Here is a 20,669-nt window from a genome sequence, read left to right on the forward strand (position 1 = left end):
GTGAGATAGAGAGATAGGAGGAGTGGTATCGTAGTTGTAGTTGCTCTGAAACCAGCTCACTATCCAATGATAGAGTTCCACAGAAGGAGTTTACTGTTCTCTCCCCACAAAACTCATGGAGCGAGCCTAGTGAAGAACTCAGTCTATAGGAGGCTTGCTATTACCTATTCGTTCAAGGTAAGCAGACTGGTTTTCCAGAATATCTCTTTCTGCATTCTATTCTCCTCCTCTTCTCTCTCCTATTTCTCCCCTTCCTTGCTTACACAGGTTTCTGGGTGAGGTATTTGCAGCTGTGTCTCTAGGCCTCTGGCCAGCTTCTCTCACACACACACACACACACACACACACACACACACACACACACACACACACACACACACACACACACACACACACACACACACACACACACACACACACACACACACACACACACACACACACACACACACACACACACACACACACACACACACACACACACACACACACACACACACACACACACACACACACACACACACACACACACACACACACACACACACACACACACACACAATCAGGGTTAGAAAAGCTTCCACGTAAAACACAGAACCAGAACTTGAAAATCTATGTGCAGCAATGGAAACAGGTTATGTGAAGTGAGATCTAGTGTGTTTTAAAATCATTCAAAAAACAAGCCACAAACTTCTGGTTTCTGCCTTACACAAGACAACCTATATGTTACACAAGACACAGAGGAACATTTATGCTGCTCTCTATTTCAGTGTGTGTGAGCTAGGAAGGAAATGTAGTCAGCAGAGAGCAGCGAGGGTCTGGGAGAGGGACAAAAAGCTTCTGGAATGCAGCCAGGGAAAGGCTCTAGAACAGGGCTCTCCAACGCTGTTCCTGGAGAGCTACCTCCTGTAGATTTTCACTCCAACCCTAATCTAGCACACCTGATTCTAATAAATAATTAGCTCGTTGATAAACTGAATCAGGTTAGTTACAACTGGGGAGCGAACACCTACAGGAGGGCAGGTCTCCAGGAACAAGGTTGGAGAGCCCTGCCTGTAGAATGTGTGGAATGGAGACATCACCTCTCAGGCCACTCGCTACCTGTACATGTGAAGGCAACCTGGACTCAGGGGTAGACGTAACATATCAAAAGTAAATCTATCTCCCTCCATTTAGTATGATATGTTATGTTTTGTATGGTACGCAGCAAATTGGCCGGTGTTACCTAGTGTTGATTTTTCAGTGTAATATTTCTAGTGTTGATTCAGGTGTTAAATTAACTCTATAAAATAACACTCATTGGTGTAAAACTACCCTAGTGTTGGTGTTAATAACCAGCGTTAAAGGTAAACCACGCCCACCATTATCATATTTCTCAGCATGCTCTATTGCAAATGTATTGTTTGTTTCAATATGTATGTTTTTGCATGAACATTAATTGATGAATTAATGTTATGCTACTCAAATACACATAACATAGATTTTTTTAAACTAATCCAATCTGTTACTTATTGCACCCGTTATTGAAACAGCTGTTTCAGTTTACAGTGGCTTGCGAAAGTATTCACCCTCCTTGGCATTTTTCCTATTTTGTTGCCTTACAACCTGGAATAAAAATAGATTTTTTGGGAGGGTTCGTATCATTTGATTTACACTACATGCCTACCACTTTGCAAAATATTTTGTATTGTGAAACAAACAAGAAATAAGACAAACAAAACAGAAAACTTGAGCATGCATAACTATTCACCCCCCCCCAAAGTCAATACTTTTGCAGCAATTACAGCTGCAAGTCTCTTGGGGTATGTCTCTATAATCTTGGCACATCTTGGCACAAACTGCTCCAGCTCCTTCAAATCAAAACTGCTCCAGCTCCTTCAAGGCAAAACTGCTCCAGCTCCTTCAAGTTGGATGGGTTCCGCTGGTGTACAGCAATCTTGAAGTCATACCACAGATTCTCAATTGGATTGAGGTTTGGGCTTTGACTAGGCCATTCCAAGACATTTAAATGTTTCCCCTTAAACCACTCAAGTGTTGCTTTAGCAGTATGCTTAGGGTCATTGTCCTGCTGGAAGGTGAACCTCCATCCCAGTCTCAAATTTCTGGAAGACTGAAACAGGTTTCCCTCAAGAATTTCCCTGTATGTAGCGCCATCCATCATTCCTTCAATTCTGACCAGTTTCCCAGTCCCAGTCCCCGATGAAAAGCATCCCCACAGCATGATGCTGCCACCACCATGCTTCACTGTGGGGATGGTGTTGCCGGGGTGATGAGAGGTGTTGGGTTTGCGCCAGACTTAGCATTTTCCTTGATGGCCAAAAAGCTCAATTTAGTCTCATCTGACCAGAGTACCTTCTTCCATATGTTTGGGGAGTCTCCCACATGCCTTTTGGCGAATACCAAACGAGTTTGCTTATTGTTCTCTTTAAGCAATGGATTTTTTTCTGTCCACTCTTCCGTAAAGCCCAGCTCTGTGGCGTTTATGGCTTCAAGTGGTCCTATGGACAGATACTCCAATCTCCGCTGTGGAGCTTTGCAGCTCCTTCAGGGTTATCTTTGGTCTCTTTGTTGCCTCTCTGATTAATACCCTCCTTGCCTGGTCCGTGAGTTTTGGTGGGCGGCCCTCTCTTGGCAGGTTTGTTGTGTTATTTCAATTTTTTAATAATGGATTTAATGGTGCTCTGTCGGATGTTCGAAGTTTCTGATATTTCTTTATACCCAACCCCGATCTGCACTTCTCCACAACTTTTGACTTGTTTGGAGAGCTCCTTGGTCTTCATGGTGCCGCTTGCTTGGTGGTGCCCCTTGCTTAGTGGTGTTGCAGACTCTGGGGCCTTTCAGAACAGTCGTATATATACTGAGATCATGTGACAGATCATGTGACATTTAGAATGCACACAGGTGGACTTTATTTAACTAACAAATAGCGTCATGGGTGGTCACTACAATTCACTTGAAAGTCAAAAGAATGGTTTAATCTATTAATTTAACAGTGAAAAGTGTGGACTCCTATAGACACTGGAAAAAACACAGGAGAATTTGCTGTGTATGTATTAGTTTGTTGATGTCCATCATCCATTTCTTATATGTTTCGAATTAAAATTCGAATGATATGTTATGAATTGCAATTTGTACAATATGTAACGAATTTGCAATACATACAGTTGAAGTCAGAAGTTTACATACACTTAGGTTGGAGTCATTAAAACTCGTTTTTCAACCACACAAATTTCTTGTTAACAAACTATAGCTTTGGCAAGTCATTTAGGACATCTACTTTGTGCATGACACAAGTAATTTTTCCAACAATTGTTTACAGACAGATTATTTCACTTATAATTCACTGTATCACAATTCCAGTGGGTCAGAAGTTTACATACATTAAGTTGACTGTGCCTTTAAACAGCTTGGAAAATTCCAGAAAATGATGTCATGGCTTTAGAAGCTTCTGATGGGCTAATTGACATCATTTGAGTCAATTGGAGGTGTTCCTGTGGATGTATTTCAAGGCCTACCTTCAAACGCAGTGCCTCTTTGCTTGACATCATGGGAAAATCAAAAGAAATCAGCCAACACCTCAGAAAAACAATTGTAGACCTCCACAAGTCTGGTTCATCCTTGGGAGCAATTTACAAATGGCTGAAGGTACCACGTTCATCTGTACAAACAATAGTACGCAGGTATAAACATCATGGGACCACGCAGCCATCATACCACTCAGGAAGGAGACGCATTCTGTCTCCTAGAGATGAACATACTTTGGTGCGAAAAGCGCAAATCAATCCCAGAACAACAGCAAAGGACCTTGTGAAGATGCTGAAGGAAACAGGTACAAAGATATATATCCACAGTAAAATGAGTCCTATATCGACATAACCTGAAACGCCGCTCAGCAAGGAAGAAGCCACTGCTCCAAAACCGCCATCAAAAGCCAGACAACGGTTTGCAACTGCACATGGGGACAAAGATCATACTTTTTGGAGAAATGTCCTCTGGTCTGATGAAACAAAAATGAAACAGGGGGAGGCTTGCAAGCCGAAGAACACCATCCCAACCGTGAAGCATGGGGGTGGCACTATCATTTTGTGGGGCTGCTTTGCTGCAGGAGGGACTGGTGCACTTCACAAAATAGATGGCATCATGAGGCAGGAAAATTATGTGGATATATTGAAGCAACATCTCAAGACATCAGTCAGGAAGTTAAAGCTTGGTCGCAAATAGGTCTTCCAAATGGACAATGACCCCAAGCATACTTCCAAAGTTGTGGCAAAATGGCTTAAGGACAACAAAGTCAAGGTATTGGAGTGGCCATCACAAAGCCCTGACCTCAGTCCTATAGAAAATTTGTGGGCAGAACTGAAAAAGCGTGTGAGAGCAAGGAGGCATACAAACCTGACTCAGTTACACCAGCTCTGTCAGGAGGAATGGTCCAAAATTCACCCAACTTATTGTGGGAAGCTTGTGGAAGGCTACCCGAAACGTTTGACCCAAAGTTAAGCAATTTAGAGGCAATGCTACCAAATACTAATTGTGTGTATGTAAACTTCTGACCCACTGGGAATGTGATGAAAGAAATATTAGCTGAAATAAATAATTCTCTCTACTATTATTCTGACATTTCACATTCTTAAAATAAAGTGGTGATCTTAACTGACCTAAGACAGTGAATTTTTACTAGGATTAAATGTCAGGAATTGTGAAAAACTGAGTTTAAATGTATTTGGCTAAGGTGTTTGTAAACTTCCGACTTCAAATGTATATTTGAACGTTCTTTTTCGCCCAGAGTACAAACTTTTGATTTATTGTTATCATTTTTATTATTACTACTGTTCCTACATTCTTAAAAACTAAAACAGAGAAAGTGTAAAAATGTTTAGGAAAAGCCATAAGAGGGAAAAGCACGATGGAATGAGGGGCTAAGGGATGGGTAGAGAGAACAGTAGAGGGCTCTGAAAACTATTTTTGCTGAAATAACCACTTCCTCTTGTGACTAGAGTCTAATACTTCCTGTGGCACACATCAGAGGGTATGATAGGTCACGAAAAATGATTGTGAAGTGTGCCAGCCCTTGCAGTCCCAAGATATATCTGAGCCAAGAGGAAAGTATTTGTCCTCAGGCCTGGAGGGAAGCCAAAGTAATTCCGCTACCCAAGAGTGGTAAAGCAGCCTTTACTGGTTCTAACAGCAGACCTATCAGCTTGCTGCCAGCTCTTAGCAAATTGTTGGAACAATTGTGTTTGACCAAATACAATGCTATTTCTCTGTAAACAAGTTAACAACAGACTTTCAGCATGCTTATAGAGAAGGGCACTCAACATGTACTGCACTGACACAAATGACTGATGATTGGTTGAAAGAAATTGATAATAAGAAGATTGTGGGAGCTGTACTGTTGGATTTCAGTGCTGCCTTTGATATTATTGACCATAACCTGTTGTTGAAAAAACAAGGGCTTTTCAACCTCTGCCATATCATGGATTCAGAGCTATCTATCTAATAGAACTCAAAGGGTTTTCTTTAATGGAAGCATCTCTAATGTCAAACATGTAAAGTGTGGTGTACCGCAGGGCAGCTCTCTTGGCCCTCTACTTTTTTCTATTTTTACCAATGACCTGCCACTGGCATTAAACAAAGCATGTGTGTCCATGTATGCTGATGATTCAACCATATACACATCAGCAACCACAGCTAATGAAGTCACTGAAACCCTTAATAACAAAGAGTTGCAGTCTGTTTTGGAATGGGTGGCCAGTAATAAACTGGTCCTGAACATCTCTAAAACTAAGAGCATTGTATTTGGTACAAATCATTCCTTAAGTGCTAGACCTCAGCTGAATCTGGTAATGAATGGTGTGGCTATTGAACAAGTTGAGGAGACTAAATTACTTGGCGTTACCTTAGATTGTAAACTGTCATGGTCAAAACATATAGATTCAATGGTTGCAAAGATGGGGAGAGGTCTAGCAGTAATAAAGAGATGCTCTGCTTTTTTGACACCACGCTCCAAAAAAGCAAGTTCTTCAGGATCTAGTTTAGTCTAATCTTGATTATTGTCCAGTCATGTGGTCCAGTGCTGCAAGGAAAGACCTAGTTAAGCTGCAGCTGGCCCAGAACAGAGCGTCAAGTTTTGCTCTTAATTGTAATCAGAGGGCTGATATAAATACTATGCATGCCAGTCTCTCTTGGCTAAGAGTTGAGGAGAGACTGACTGCATCACTTCTTATTTTTATAAGAAGCATTAATGTGTTGAAAATCCCAAATTGTTTGCATAGTCAACTTACACACAGCTCTGACACGAACACTTATCTTACCAGACATGCCACCAGGGGTCTTTTCATAGTCCCCAAATCCAGAACAAATTCAAGAAAACGTACAGGCTACGTGTGCCTTTTTAAAAATGAATGTAGTTCTGTCCTTGAGCTGTTCTTGTCTAATGATGTTCTGTATTAAGTCATTCTGTATTATGTTTCATGTCTTGTGTGGAACCCAGGAAGAGTAGCTGCTGCTTTCGCAACAGCTAATGGGGATCCTAATAAAATACCAAAATAGCCTCCCGGGTGGCGCAGTGGTCTAGAGCACTGCATCGCAGTGCTAGCTGCGCCACCAGAGTCTCTGGGTTCGCGCCCAGGCTCTGTCGCAGCCGGCCGCGACCGGGAGGTCCGTGGGGCGACGCACAATTGGCTTAGCGTCGTCCGGGTTAGGGAGGGTTTGGCCGGTAGGGATATCCTTGTCTCATCGCGCTCCAGCGACTCCTGTGGCGGGCCGGGCGCAGTGCGCGCTAACCGAGGGGGGCGGGTGCACGGTGTTTCCTCCGACACATTGGTGCGGCTGGCTTCCGGGTTGGAGGCGCGCTGTGTTAAGAAGCAGTGCGGCTTGGTTGGGTTGTGCTTCGGAGGACGCATGGCTTTCGACCTTCGTCTCTCCCGAGCCCGTACGGGAGTTGTAGCGATGAGACAAGATAGTAATTACTAGCGATTGGATACCACGAAAATTGGGTATAAAATTAAAAAATTAAAAAATTAAAAAAATACCAAAATAGAAGGGGGGGGAGAATTTCGGCAGGCAAGAAAATGGCCTTGAAAATCCCCACCGCTTCTAATTTCCTTAATTTTGTGGCTAGAGTCAAATACTCTCTCTGGCACACACTACTGTTCAACATGATCTACCAAAAGTATTCAGAAGTATGCCAGGCCTTGCAGTCCCAAGATAGAAGTGGGGGAGAAGTTCGGCAGGCAAGAAAATGGCCTTGCCGAAATCCCCCCCCCCCCCCCCCTTCTAATTTCTTTAATTTTGTGGCTAGAGTCAAATACTTTCTATAGAACAAACTTCACGTCAGGATAGGCAACCGAAATTATTAATTAATGTATGTGTCTTATATTTAACATAGAGGGAGTAAAATGTTAGTGTCACCTCTATTAGTGTCAAAAGGGAAGGGTCCTACGCTAATGGGGAGGAACTGGATTCAACACCTGAAATTAGATTGGTCAAGAGTGAACTATGTGTCAGACCCAGTTGCACAGCTGTGCGATAAATATGCTGCGGGTTTTGTGTGATCAACTGGGTGTGGTAAAGGGAGTTAAAGCCAAAATTCAAGTGTCAGAGAAAGCTGTGCCAAAGTTTTGTAAGGCTACACCTGTAAGGCTAGACCTGTGCCTTATGCACTCAGAGAGGCAGTAGACAAACAGCTTACAGAGATAGAAAAACAAGGAGTGTATTTCTAGCTCTGGTTTGCACTCCAAAGACAAACGGGGGTGTCAGAATATGTCATGATTACAAGGGAACTGTAAATGCATGGGTGGATGTGGAACAGTATCCCTTACCAAAGACCCAGGACTACTCTAGCCGGGGGTAAACAGTTCACAAAGTTAGACCTTACACAGGCCTACCAGCAAGTGAAGGTAGATCAAGAGAAAGCATTTCCTGACTATAAACACGTTGAAGGGTTTATACCAGATGAATAGACTGCCTTATGGAGTTTCAAGCACTCCAGCTATATTCCAACGTATTATGGACCAGGTCTTACAGGGTTTATCTGGGGTTCTGTGCTTTCTAGATGGCATTCTTATCACAGGGAAATTGGCTGAGGACTACTTACAGAACGTAGAAGCGGTGTTAAAGAGGCTGCAAGAGCGTGGGTTAAGAGTAAACAGGGACAAGTGTGCATTCTTTCAGTCTAGTGTCACTTACTTAGGTCACAGGATAGACAAACATTCGCTACATCCAGTGCAGGACTGAAGCCATTGCAAAGGCTCCAGTGCCAACTAACGTGACAGAGCTCAGAGCATATCTGGCTTTACTTACCTACTATGGCAAGTTCATGGAGAATCTCTCTACTCTCATCAAACCCATGACAGAGCTCTTACAGAAAGACAGACCTTGGGTGTGGTCAGAACAATGTCAGCAAATAACGAAGACACAGCTGTCTTCCTTTGGGGGGGGGGTCAGAGAGCCATCCATACTATCGAGTGTCATTTTTAGATGTACTTTTCATTTTAGCTAAGGGCATAGCCAGGGAAACTACCAAGGACAAGGGTTTTTCAAAAGTGAAGCACTTTACACTTACAGTAACCATGTTACTGATCCTGAACTAAAGCCTTATTAGGTGAGAAGGGATGAGCTCACTGTAGAAAGTGATGGTGTGTTATGGGGTATGAGAGCGGTGGTGCCGGCTACTCTACAGAGGGACTTACTGAAGGAGCTACATGAAAACCACTGGGGCATGGTCAAAATGAAAGCTCTTGCAAGGAGCCACTTTTGCTGGCCCAGGTTAGACTCAGACATAGAAGACATGGTAAGGAGATGCCAGGTGTCAGTCTAATAGACATATGCCGAACCTTGCACCAGTGCATCCTTAGAAATGGCCTGAGAGGCCCTGGCAGCGCATCCATATAGATTTTGCTCAAAAGGGAAAGCACCAGTTCTTAGTAGTTACGGATGCATACTCACGCTGGCAAGAAGTAATATCGTTTAATATATAGTTTTCCTCTGTTTTTTCCCCCGTATATATTTCGCATATATTTTAATATCACTTTCTATCTACGGACTGCATATACTGTCCGGCAACCGCCTCACCCATTGTGGTACGGATCTGCAATTTTTATACTTTAGAACCGGAACCCCCATCAGAAGCTAGTCAGCTAATTAGCTACTAGCTAGTAGTCAGTTAGCCACTGCTAGCGGTCTTCACCATTAACTAGGACACCAGCCAGCCTCAGCTCGGTCAATACCTGCCAGTCTGCACGCGCGATATCAACCCAGAGCATATTGGACTGCTTTTTCTCTACCAAATCTCCGGATTCCTACCGCAAGCTCTGAACCTTTACGCCGGATCATCGCAGCTAACTGGCTGCTATCCGAGGGCTAACGTCTCTGTCCCGAAGCAAGCACCAGTTAGCCTTGAGCTAGCCTCGAGCTAGGCCCTTCTCCCAGCTTGCCGTAGAGGTCCACCAGCTAATTCTTGGGCTACAATACCTCTTTTGCCAATTGGTCTGGACCCTTTACTGCCGACACGGAGCCTCGCCGATCCATCATGACTGGTCTGCCGACGTAATCATCCGAAGTGGTTTCAACAGGCTCTTCCGTTGCGACATCGCCAAAGCCCTACCTGCTAGCCCCGGCCCACTAGCTGTCTGAATCGCCGCGTAGTAGCAACTACTGAATCGGCTCCCTGACTCACCTATTGCTACTCTCTGGACCCTATGATCACTTGGCTACACATGCCCCTCCCTAATGTCAATAAGCCTTGTCTATTGCTATTTTGGTTAGTGATTATTGTCTTATTTCACTCTAGAGCCCCCAGCCCTGCCCAATATGCCTTAGATAGCTCATTTGTCCCACCCCCCACACATGCGGTGACCTCACCTGGCTTAACTGGTTCTTCTAGAGACAAAAGCTTTCTCCTCATCACTCAATGCCTAGGTTTACCTCCACTGTACTCACATCCTACCGTACCCTTGTCTGTACATTATACCTTGAATCTATTCTTCCACGCCCAGAAATCTGCTCCTTTCACTCTCAGCACTAGACGACCAGTTCTTTTAGCCTTTAGCCGTACCCTTATCCTACTCCTCCTCTGTTCCTCTGATGATGTAGAGGTTAACCCAGGCCTTGCAGCCCCCAGCACCACTCCCATTCCCCAGGCGCTCTCATTTGTTGACTTCTGTAACCGCGAAAGCCTTGGCTTCATGCATGTTAACATCAGAAGCCTCCTCCCTAAGTTTGTATTATTCACTGCTTTAGCACACTCCGCCAACCCTGATGTCCTAGCCGTGTATGAATCCTGGCTTAGGAAGGCCACCAAATATCCTGAAATTTCCATCCCCAACTACAACATTTTCCGACAAGATAGAACTGCCAAAGGGGGCGGAGTTGCAATCTACTGCAGATATAGCCTGCAGAGTTCTATCATACTATCCAGGTCTGTGCCCAAACAATTAGAGCTTCTACTTTTAAAAATCCACCTTTCCAGAAACAAGTCTCTCACTGTTGCCGCTTGTTATAGACAGCCCTCAGCCCCCAGCTGTGCCCTGGACACCATATGTGAATTGACTGCCCCCCCATCAATCTTCAGAGTTCGTACTGTTAGGTGACCTAAACTGGGATATGCTTAACACCCCGGCCGTCCTACAATCTAAGCTAGGTGCCCTCAATCTCACACAAATTATCAAGGAACCTACCAGGTACAAGCCCAAATCCGTAACCATGGGCACCCTCTTAGATATCATCCTGACCAACTTGCCCTCTAACTACACCTCTGCCGTCTTCAACCAGGATCTCAGCGATCACTGCCTGCGTCCGTAATGGGTCCGCGGTCAAACGACCATCCCCCATCACTGTCAAACGCTCCCTAAAACGCATCAGCGAGCAGGCCTTTCTAATCGACCTGGCCCGGGTATCCTGGAAGGATATTGACCTCATCCCATCAGTAGAGGATGCCTGGTTGCTCTTTAAAAGTGCTTTCCTCACCATCTTAAATAAGGATGCCCCGTTCAAAAAATGTAGAACTAAGAACAGATATAGCCCTTGGTTCACACCAGACTTGATTACCCTTGACCAGCACAAAACCATCCTGTGGCGTTCTGCATTAGCATCAAATAGTCTCCACGATATGCAACTTTTCAGGGAAGTCAGGAACCAATATACACAGTCAGTTAGGAAAGCTAAGACTAGCTTTTTCAAACAGAAATTTGCATCCTGTAGCACTAATTCAAAAAAGTTTTGGGACACTGTAAAGTCCATGGAGAATAAGAGCATCTCCTCCCAGCTGCCCACTGCACTGAGGCTAGGAAACACTGTCACCACCGATAAATCTACAATAATCGATCATTTCAATAAGCATTTTTCTATAGCTGGCCATGTTTACCACCTGGCTACCCCTACCCCGGCCAACAGCTCGGCACCCCTTGCAGCAACTTGCAACCCCCCCCCCGCTTCTCCTTCACCCAAATGCAGAAAGCTGATGTTCTGAAAGACCTGCAAAATCTGGATCCCTATAAATCAGCTGGGCTAGACAATCTGGACCCTCTCTTTCTAAAATTGTCCGCCGTAATTGTTGCAACCACTATTACTAGCCTGTTCAACCTCTTTCGTATCGTTTGAGATCCCCAAAGATTGGAAAGCTGGCGCGGTCATCCCCCTCTTCAAAGGGGCTGACACTCTAGACCAAACTGTTATAGACCTATATCCATCCTGCCCTGCCTTTCTAAAATCTTCGAAAGCCAAGTTAACATACAGATCAAAGATCATTTCAAATCCCACCATACCTTCTCCACTATGCAATCTGGCTCCCGAGCTGGTAATGGGTGCACCTCAGCCACGCTCAAGGTCCTAAACGATATCATAACCGCCATCAATAAAAGACAGTACTGTGCAGCCGTCTTCATCGACCTGGCCAAGGCTTTTCAATCACCGCATTCTTATCGGCAGACTCAATAGCCTTGGTTTCTCAAATGACTGCCTCGTCTGGTTCACCAACTACTTCTCAGATATAGTTCAGTGTGTCAAATCAGAGGGCCTGTTGTCCGGACCTCTGGCAGTCTCTATGGGGGTGCCACAGGGTTCAATTCTCGGGCTGACTCTTTTCTCTGTACATATCAATGATGTCGCTCTTGCTGCTGGTGATTCTCTGATCCACCGCCTAGGAGACAACACCGTTCTGTATACATCTGGACCTTCTTTGGACAATGTGTTAACAAACCTCCAAACCAGCTTCAATGCCATACAACACTCCTTCCGTGGCCTCCAACTGCTTTTCAATGCTAGTAAAACTAAATGCATGCTCTTCAACCGATTGCTGCCCGCACCCGCCCGACTAGCATCACTACTCTGAAGGGGTCTGACTTAGAATATGTGGACAACTACAAATACCTAGGTGTCTGGCTAGACTGTAATCTCTCCTTCCAGACTTACATTAAGCATCTCCAATCCAAAATTAAATCTAGAATCGGCTTACTATTTCACAACAAAGCCTCCTTCACTCATGCTACCAAACATACCCTCGTAAAACTGACTATCCTACCGATCCTCGACTTCGGCAATGTCATTTACAAACTAGCCTCCAACACTCTACTCAGCAAACTGGTTGTAGTCTATCACAGTGCCATCTGTTTTGTCACCAAAGCCCCATATACTACCAACCACTGCGACCTGTATGCTCTCGTTGGCTGGCCCTCGCTACATATTCATCTCCAAACCCACTGGCTCCAGGTCATCTACAACTCTTTGCTAGGTAAAACCCCACCGTATCTCAGCTCACTGGTCACCATAGCAACACCCACCCGTAGCACACGCTCCAGCAGGTATATTTCACTGGTCATCCCCAAAGCCAACACTTCCTTTGGCCGCCTTACCTCCCAGTTCTCTGCAGCCAATGACTGGAACGAATTGCAAAAATCACTGAAGCTGGAAACTTATATCTCCCTCTTTTACTTTAAGCATCAGCTGTGAGAGCAGCTTAACGATCACTGTACCTGTACACAGCCAATCTGTAAATAGCACACCAAACTACCTCATCTCCATATTGTTATTTTCTTCTTGCTCTTTTGCACCCCAGTATCTCTACTTGCACATCATCATCTGCACATCTAACACTCCAGTGTTAATGCTAAATTGTAAGCATTTCGTCTCTATGGCCTATTTATTGCCTTACTTCCCTAATCTTCTACATTTGTACACACTGTACATTGATTTTTCTATTCTGTTATTGACTGTATTTTTGTTTGTGTAACTCTGTGTTGTTGTTTTTGTCGCACTGCTTTGCTTTATCTTGGCCAGGTCGCAGTTGTAAATGAGAACTTGTTCTCAACTGGCCTACCTGGTTAAATAAAGGTGAAATAAAGAAATAAAGTGTATGAATAATGCTACAGCCACGGTAGAGACACTCCGGGGAATGTTCTCAGCCTATGGGTTAGTTGAGGAGTGTGTTCAGACAATGGGCCACAGTTGGTGTCAAAAGAGTTTAGATGTAAAATGGTTGCAAATAGCCAATGGGATTTTTTTTGCAGGGGTTGAGTTTTTTGAGGGTTCAGATTAGGGTTAGTTAACATGCTAAGTAGTTGCAAAGTAGCTAAAAAGTAGTAAGTAAGTGCAAAGTTGCTAGAATACTAAAGTTTACAATGATGAGATTCAAACTCGCAACCTTTGGGTTTCTAGATGTTCGTGTTATACACCAGCCTTTTTGTTTTGTCTTAAGTAGTCTTATGTAACCATACCATTCTAATTTGAGTCTCCCGGATGTACGTTTACTATGTTACTTCTAGTCTATGAGACCAGGCTGGTGAAGGAGGGGGTTAAGATGGGGAGATTCTCTTTTGGGTAAAAGACCATCCTTCGTCCTCTCTCCTCCATGACCCGGAAAACCAATAAGAGGTCAAGTGGTCGAGGAGTGTCAATTCGTTAGACAAGCAGAATAGTGTCCTCCCTTACTTAATAGCCACCTTTCATTGAGGATACTCGTGTATATGCTACTGTTTTAAAACAATATACTACTTCTTGTTTTATCTATAAAATGTCTTGCACAACTAACTTAATTTGTTTTTGAGCACTTTACACATTTATTTTGGGATCCACCCCTGTAAACGTAATTTGCCTAGTAATGTGCAAATGTAGAGAAGGAAGTGCTTCCACGTTCACTCTCCTCGCCGACTCCCCTTGATTGACTTTGAACGTTTTCAAAAGGAGGCAAGAGAGGACAGAGGAGAGAGGACAAAGAAGAGAGGGCGCTGGAGGGGAGCAAATCTAAGTGATAAAAGGGCCTTTTATCACTTCACCTGTCCGCAGGCAGGGTTGGGGAGTAACTGTAATGAGTTACATTACCAGCAAAAAAGATTGTAATCAGAATAGATACTTTTGAGAAATTACATGATTATTTCTTTGATTACTTTTAAACCTTTTTGTTTTTTCATGACATTCGATTCAGTATTGAAAAAGGGTGCAAGTTTAAGTTTCTTCCACCTGAACGAGTCTGACCACAAGTCAGAGACCACTGTTGTTTTCTTCTATATACCTCTTAAGGGGAAAGTAATCAGATTACATTACCGAGTTTGGGTAATCCAAATGTTACGTTACTGATTACAATTTTGGACAGGTAACTAACGGATTACATTTAGAAAGTAACTTACCCAACCCCGGCTGCCGGACACATTAAGGTGTAGTCTAATCCTATTGTACTTGGGCAGAGAATGGCTGACACTGACACAGTGTGTAACGCTTCCTGGCAGCAGTGCCAATGTAAACTAGCTAGTCAGACTAGCTAGACTACCTGGACATGCTTTCGGGGCAGAAAACAATTACTTTCAACATTCACTCTTTGAAATGTTTTTATTTGTCTTTGGTCCAGCGCCTGTGGCATGTTTGATGTGCTAATTCCTCTGATTCTGAGCTCTGCATGCCAGGCCTGCACAAGGTCGGTGGTTGAGACTGGTGCCAAGATAAGTACAGTCGACTGATAAGGCTAACGCTTCACAGGGTTTACTAGAGGATGGCCGCTGAGGTAGGCAAATGACAACCACGTTGTCAAGTGGTTCACAACCAACATAGGTTACTGTTGGATTTGATGGTTGTCCTGGGGCAGGCTCGTGGAGCACCTTTGTTTTGTTTATGTTCATACAAGAGTCCCAGACACTTTTATGCTTCAGATAACCTGTTCATGGCAGTTAGGAGGTATGCTTTGGAGTGGACAATAATGACCTCGTATTGGAGGTCTTTGACTGTTGTAGTTCTCACTTTGGTTTTTGCGTGGAGGCCGGAAAGATTGAAGAGGTTTCCATCTGTTCTGTATTGTACAGTGATTTGGTGCCAGCATACATACTTACACACACACACACACACACACACACACACACACACACACACACACACACACACACACACACACACACACACACACACACACACACACACACACACACGTATTCCGTAATCTTTATCTGTCAATCAGCAGAGAATTAGCTCTGATACCTTCGTACGTTCATGTTAATGTATTGAGTTAACACTATTTACAATCTAAACTGCAAAGACGAAAATCAATATTTCTGTAAATGTTCCATGTATAAGGGCTGTTTCATCAGTAGGAACTGAGTGACATCACATACAGTACGAATGGGAACACAGAGGTATCAGAGCTATTTTCTGAACATGACTCAATCCGGTCTTTAACACTATATACACTGAGTCAAACAAAACATTAGGAACACGTAACCCCCTTTTGCCCTCAGAACAGCCTCAATTCGTCGGGGCATGGACTCTACAAGGTGTCTGAAAGCGTTCCACAGGGATGCTGGCCCATGTTGACTCCAATGCTTCCCACAGTTGTGTCAAGTTGGCTGGATGTCCTTCGGGTGGTGGACCATTCTTGATAGACATGGGAAACTGTTGAGTGTGAAAAACCCAGCAGCGTTGCAATTCTTGACACACTAAAACCGGTGTGCCTGGCACCTACTACCATCTTTTGTCTTGCTCATTCCCACTCTGAATGGCACACATACACAATCTATGTCTCAATTGTCTCAAGGCTTAAAAATCCTTCTTTAACCTTTAATCCTTCATCTACACTGATTGAAGTGTGTTTAACAAGTGACATCAATAGGGGATCATAGCTTTCACCTGGAATCACCTGGTCAGATGGAACAGAGTAAATAGGAATTTTAACATCATAGATTTGGCCGGTGGTAACTTGTGGAATAGACACCGGCTGCAATGAGGTTTTAACCAGTCAGGATTAGACACATCCAAATTAAATCAAACTTTATTTGTCACATGCGCGAATACAACAAGTGTAGACCTTACCGTGAAATACTTACTTACAAGCCCTTAAACAACAGTGCAATTCAAGCAGAGTTAAGAAAATATTTACCAAATAATAAAAAGTAACACAATAAAATAACGAGGCTATATACAGGGGGTACCGGTACCGAGTCAGTGTGCGGGGGGTACAGGTTAGTTGAGGTACTTTGTACATGTAGGTAGGGGTGAAGTGACTATGCATAGGTAATAAACAGCGAGTAGCAGCAGTGTACAAAACAAATGGATGGGGAGGGGGGGGGGGGGTCAATGTAAATAGTCCAGTGGAACATTTGATTAATTGTTCAGCAGTTTATGGCTTGGGGGTAGAAGCTGTTAAGGAGTCTTTTGGTCCTAGACTTGGTGCTCCGGAACCGCTTGCCGTGCGGTAGCAGAGAACACAGTCTATGAAATGGGTGACTGGAGTCTCTGACAATTTTATGGGCTTTCCTCTGACACCGCCTATTATATAGGTCCTGGATGGCAGGAAGCTTGGTCCCAGTGATGCAATGGGCCGTACTCACTACCCTCTGTAGCGCATTACGGTCAGATGCTGAGCAGTTGCCATACCAGGCGGTGATGCAACCGGTTACGATGCTCTCGATGGTGCAACTGTAGAACTTTTTGAGGATCTGGGGACCCATTACAAATCTTTTTAGTTTCCTGAGGGGGAAAAGGTTTAGTCGTGCCCTCTTCACGACTGTCTTGGTGTGTTTGGACCATAATAGTTTGTTGGAGATGGGGACACCAAGGAACTCTCAACCTGCTCCACTACAGCCCGTCGATGTTAATGGGGGGCCTGTTCGGCCCGCCTTTTCCTGTAGTCCACGATCAGCTCCTTTGTCTTGCTCACATTGAGGTTGTTGTCCTGGCACCACACTGCCAATGCTCTGACCACCTCCCTATCGGCTGTCTCATTGTTGTCGGTGATCAGGCCTACCACTGTTGTGTCGTCAGCAAACTTAATGATGGTGTTGGAGTCGTGTTTGGCCACGCAGTCGTGGGTGAACAGGGAGTACTGGAGGGGACTAAGTACACACCCCTGAGTGGCGCCAGTGTTGAGGATCAGCGTGGCACACATGTTGTTGCCTACCCTTACCACCTGGGGGCAGCCCGACAGGAAGTCCAGGATCCAGTTGCAGAGGGAGGTGTTTAGTCCCAAGGTCCTTAGTTAGTGATGAGTTTCGTGGGCACTATAGTGTTGAACGCTGAGCTGTAGTCAATGAACAGCATTTTCACATACCTTTCAAGTCGGAAGTTTACATACACTTAGGTTGGAGTCATTAAAACTCTTTTTTCAACCCCTCCACACATTTCTTGTTAACAAACTATAGCTTTGGCAAGTCGGTTAGGACATCTACTTTGTGCATGACAAAAGTAATTTTTCCAACAATTGTTTACAGACAGATTATTTCACTTAATCACAATTCCAGTGGGTCAGAAGTTAACATACACTAAGTTGACTGTGCCTTTAAACAGCTTGGAAAATTCCAGAAAATGATGTCATGGCTTTAGAAGCTTCTGATAGGCTAATTGACATCATTGTATTTCAAGGCCTACCTTCAAACTCAGTGCCTCTTTGCTTGACATCATGGGAAAATCAAAAGAAATCAGCCAAGACCTCAGGAAAAAATTCACAAGTCTGGTTCATCCTTGGGAGCAATTTCCAAACACCTGAAGGTACCACGTTCATCTGTACAAACAATAGTACGCAAGTATAAGAACCATGTGACCACGCAGCCTACATACCTCGCAGGAAGGAGACGCGTTCTGTCTCCTAGAGATGAACGTACTTTGGTGCGAAAAATGCAAATCAATCCCAGAACAACAGCAAAGGACCTTGTGAAGATGCTGGAGGAAACAGGTACAAAAGTATCTATATCCACAATAAAACGAGTCCTATATCGACATAACCTGAAAGGCCGCTCAGCAAGGAAGAAGCCACTGCTCCAAAACCGCCATAAAAAAGCCAGACTACGGTTTGCAACTGCACATGGGGACAAAGATTGTACTTTTTGGAGAAATGTCCTCTGGTCTGATGAAACAAAAATGAAAAAGGGGGAGGCTTGCAAGCCGAAGAACACCATCCCAACCGTGAAGCACGGGGGTGGCAGCATCATGTTGTGGGGGTGCTTTGCTGCAGGGAGGGACTGGTGCACTTCACAAAATAGATGGCATCATGAGGAGGTAAAAATGATGTGGATATACTGAAGCAACATTTCAAGACATCAGTCAGGAAGTTAAAGCTTGGTCGCAAATGGGTCTTCCAAATGGACAATGACCCCAAGCATACTTCCAATGTTGTGGCAAAATGGCTTAAGGACAACAAAGTCAAGGTATTGGAGTGGCCATCACAAAGCCCTGACCTCAAACCTTTAGAAAATTTGTGGGCAGAACTGAAAAAGCGTGTGTGAGCAAGGAGGCCTACAAATCTGACTCAGTTACACCAGCTATGTCAGGAGGAATGGGATAAAATTCTCCCAACGTATTGTGGGAAGCTTGTGGAAGGCTACCCGAAACATTTGACCCAAGTTAAACAATTTAAAGGCAATGCTACCAAATACTAATTGAGTGTATGTAAACTTCTGACCCACTGGAAATGTGATAACAGCTGAAATAAATCACTCTACTATTATTCTGACATTTCACATTCTTAAAATAAAGTGGTGATCCTAACTGACCTAAGAAAGGGAATTTTTACTAGGATTAAATGTCAGGAATTGTGAAAAACTGAGTTTAAATGTATTTGGCTAAGGTGTATGTAAACAAGGTATTTCTGTATTTTATTTTTAATACATTTGCTAAATATTCTAAAAACCTGTTTTTGCTTTGTAATTATGGGGTATTGTGTGTAGATGAGGATTTTTATTTATTTAATACATTTTAGAATAAAGCTGTAACGTAACGAAATGTGGAAAAAGTTAACAGGTCTGAATACTTTATGAATGCACTGAGAGTAAGCAAATTAGTTGAATTCATGACCTCATTCTCTCTCAAAATATGTTTTGTTCACATAACACACTTTTTGTATTTACATTTTATTTTTACCCCCTTTTTGATATTGTCTCATCGCTGCAACTCCCCAACCGGAGAGGCGAAGGTGGAGTCATGTGACCCACCTAACCGTGCCCCTTAACACCCGCCAGTTTAACCCGGAGCCAGCCGCACCAATCTGTCGGAGGAAATGCCTTTCAACTGGCGACCGGGGTCAGCCTACAGGCACCGGGCCAGCCACAAAGAGCTGCTAGGGCGCGATGAGCCAAGTAACCCCCCCCTGGGCAAACCCACCCATAACCTGGACGACGCTGGGCCAATTGTGCACCGTCCTTTGGGACTCCTGGCCACGGCCGGTTATGGCACAGCCAAGGAATGAAACGGGGCTATAGTAACGCCTCTAGCACTGCGATGCAGTGCCTCAGACCGCTGCGTCACTCAGGAGGCCATCATAACACACTTTAAACTAAAGTAAGTAATGATGTCTATCATCATTGTGCATTGTGTGATCCCCTGTGTGGAAAAAACCTCTGTTTGGTGGAGAGTAGAGGTCACCTATTTCAGCTGGAACATCTGAAAAATATGTGAGGACCAAGTCCCTGTAATTAACTCCTTGTCATAATAGTTGTGTGTCTCTGTAAAACTACAACAATTTGTAATTATTAAATAAATGCACTATAATGATTTGAAATAACATACGTGTTATTACTATATTGTGGCAAAGAATGAACTTAATCAGCCACACAAGGTGCTGCACAACCAGTAGTGGACTATAGGCCTCCAAGCACTTTCTCTCGAGACACACAGGCCAATATATGATTGTAGTAATGTGTGTGTTTTGGGATGCTGAACAAAGTATGTTCTATTGGAGAACGTTCAAGTCTCTGATCTCCTTATCAGAAAGTGTTGGGGTGGGCTGAAATCTTGCCTCAGAACTCTTGCCTCAACTGCAAAATATGATCAATGGCTACACTTCTATTCCCGTAACCTTTATCTGTCAATCAGCAGAAAAGAATGCTCTGAAACCTTCATAGATGAATGTTAATGTATTGAGTCACATTACGTGAAATGAGTTCTCACAGTCTGCTACTTCTTAGGATCTGACCCTATATCTGACTAGAGGAAATGGCTGAGGATAGCACTACACACCAGGTTTGACTACAGTCACATGCGACTGTTTGCACATACATATATGGCCTGAAAGGATTACACAATATCCACGAGTTGCAATATCTCAACAAGGATATTTGTCAAATATATTGACACAATTACACACCCAGGTCATTTTATCAGGTACTATCTGATACTGACATATCTGAGCATGTGTAATATTGGATATTTTTTTACCAGTCTATTTGTTCAGTGACAGGCAAGTTAGTTTAGAAAGTTTAAGAAGT

General features: G+C 43.8%; 1 protein-coding gene across 2 annotated transcripts in view; it reads left to right on the plus strand.

The window, feature by feature from the left end:
- LOC139543760 (torsin-4A-like) overlaps positions 1–20,669 on the plus strand; it is a 23,804-nt gene continuing 3,135 nt past the window's right edge. The window contains exon 1 of one of the 2 annotated variants that reach the window (XM_071350142.1): positions 1–177. In XM_071350142.1, coding sequence (XP_071206243.1) covers positions 67–177 — 111 coding nt within the window. In that variant the 5' untranslated portion in view covers positions 1–66. Of the gene's footprint in view, positions 178–18,562; positions 19,744–20,669 lie in introns of those variants that run through there. The other variant, XM_071350143.1, reaches the window with a different exon arrangement.

This window comes from Salvelinus alpinus, chromosome 18 (genome assembly GCF_045679555.1).
Source record: "Salvelinus alpinus chromosome 18, SLU_Salpinus.1, whole genome shotgun sequence".
Classification (NCBI taxonomy): Eukaryota; Metazoa; Chordata; class Actinopteri; order Salmoniformes; family Salmonidae; genus Salvelinus; species Salvelinus alpinus.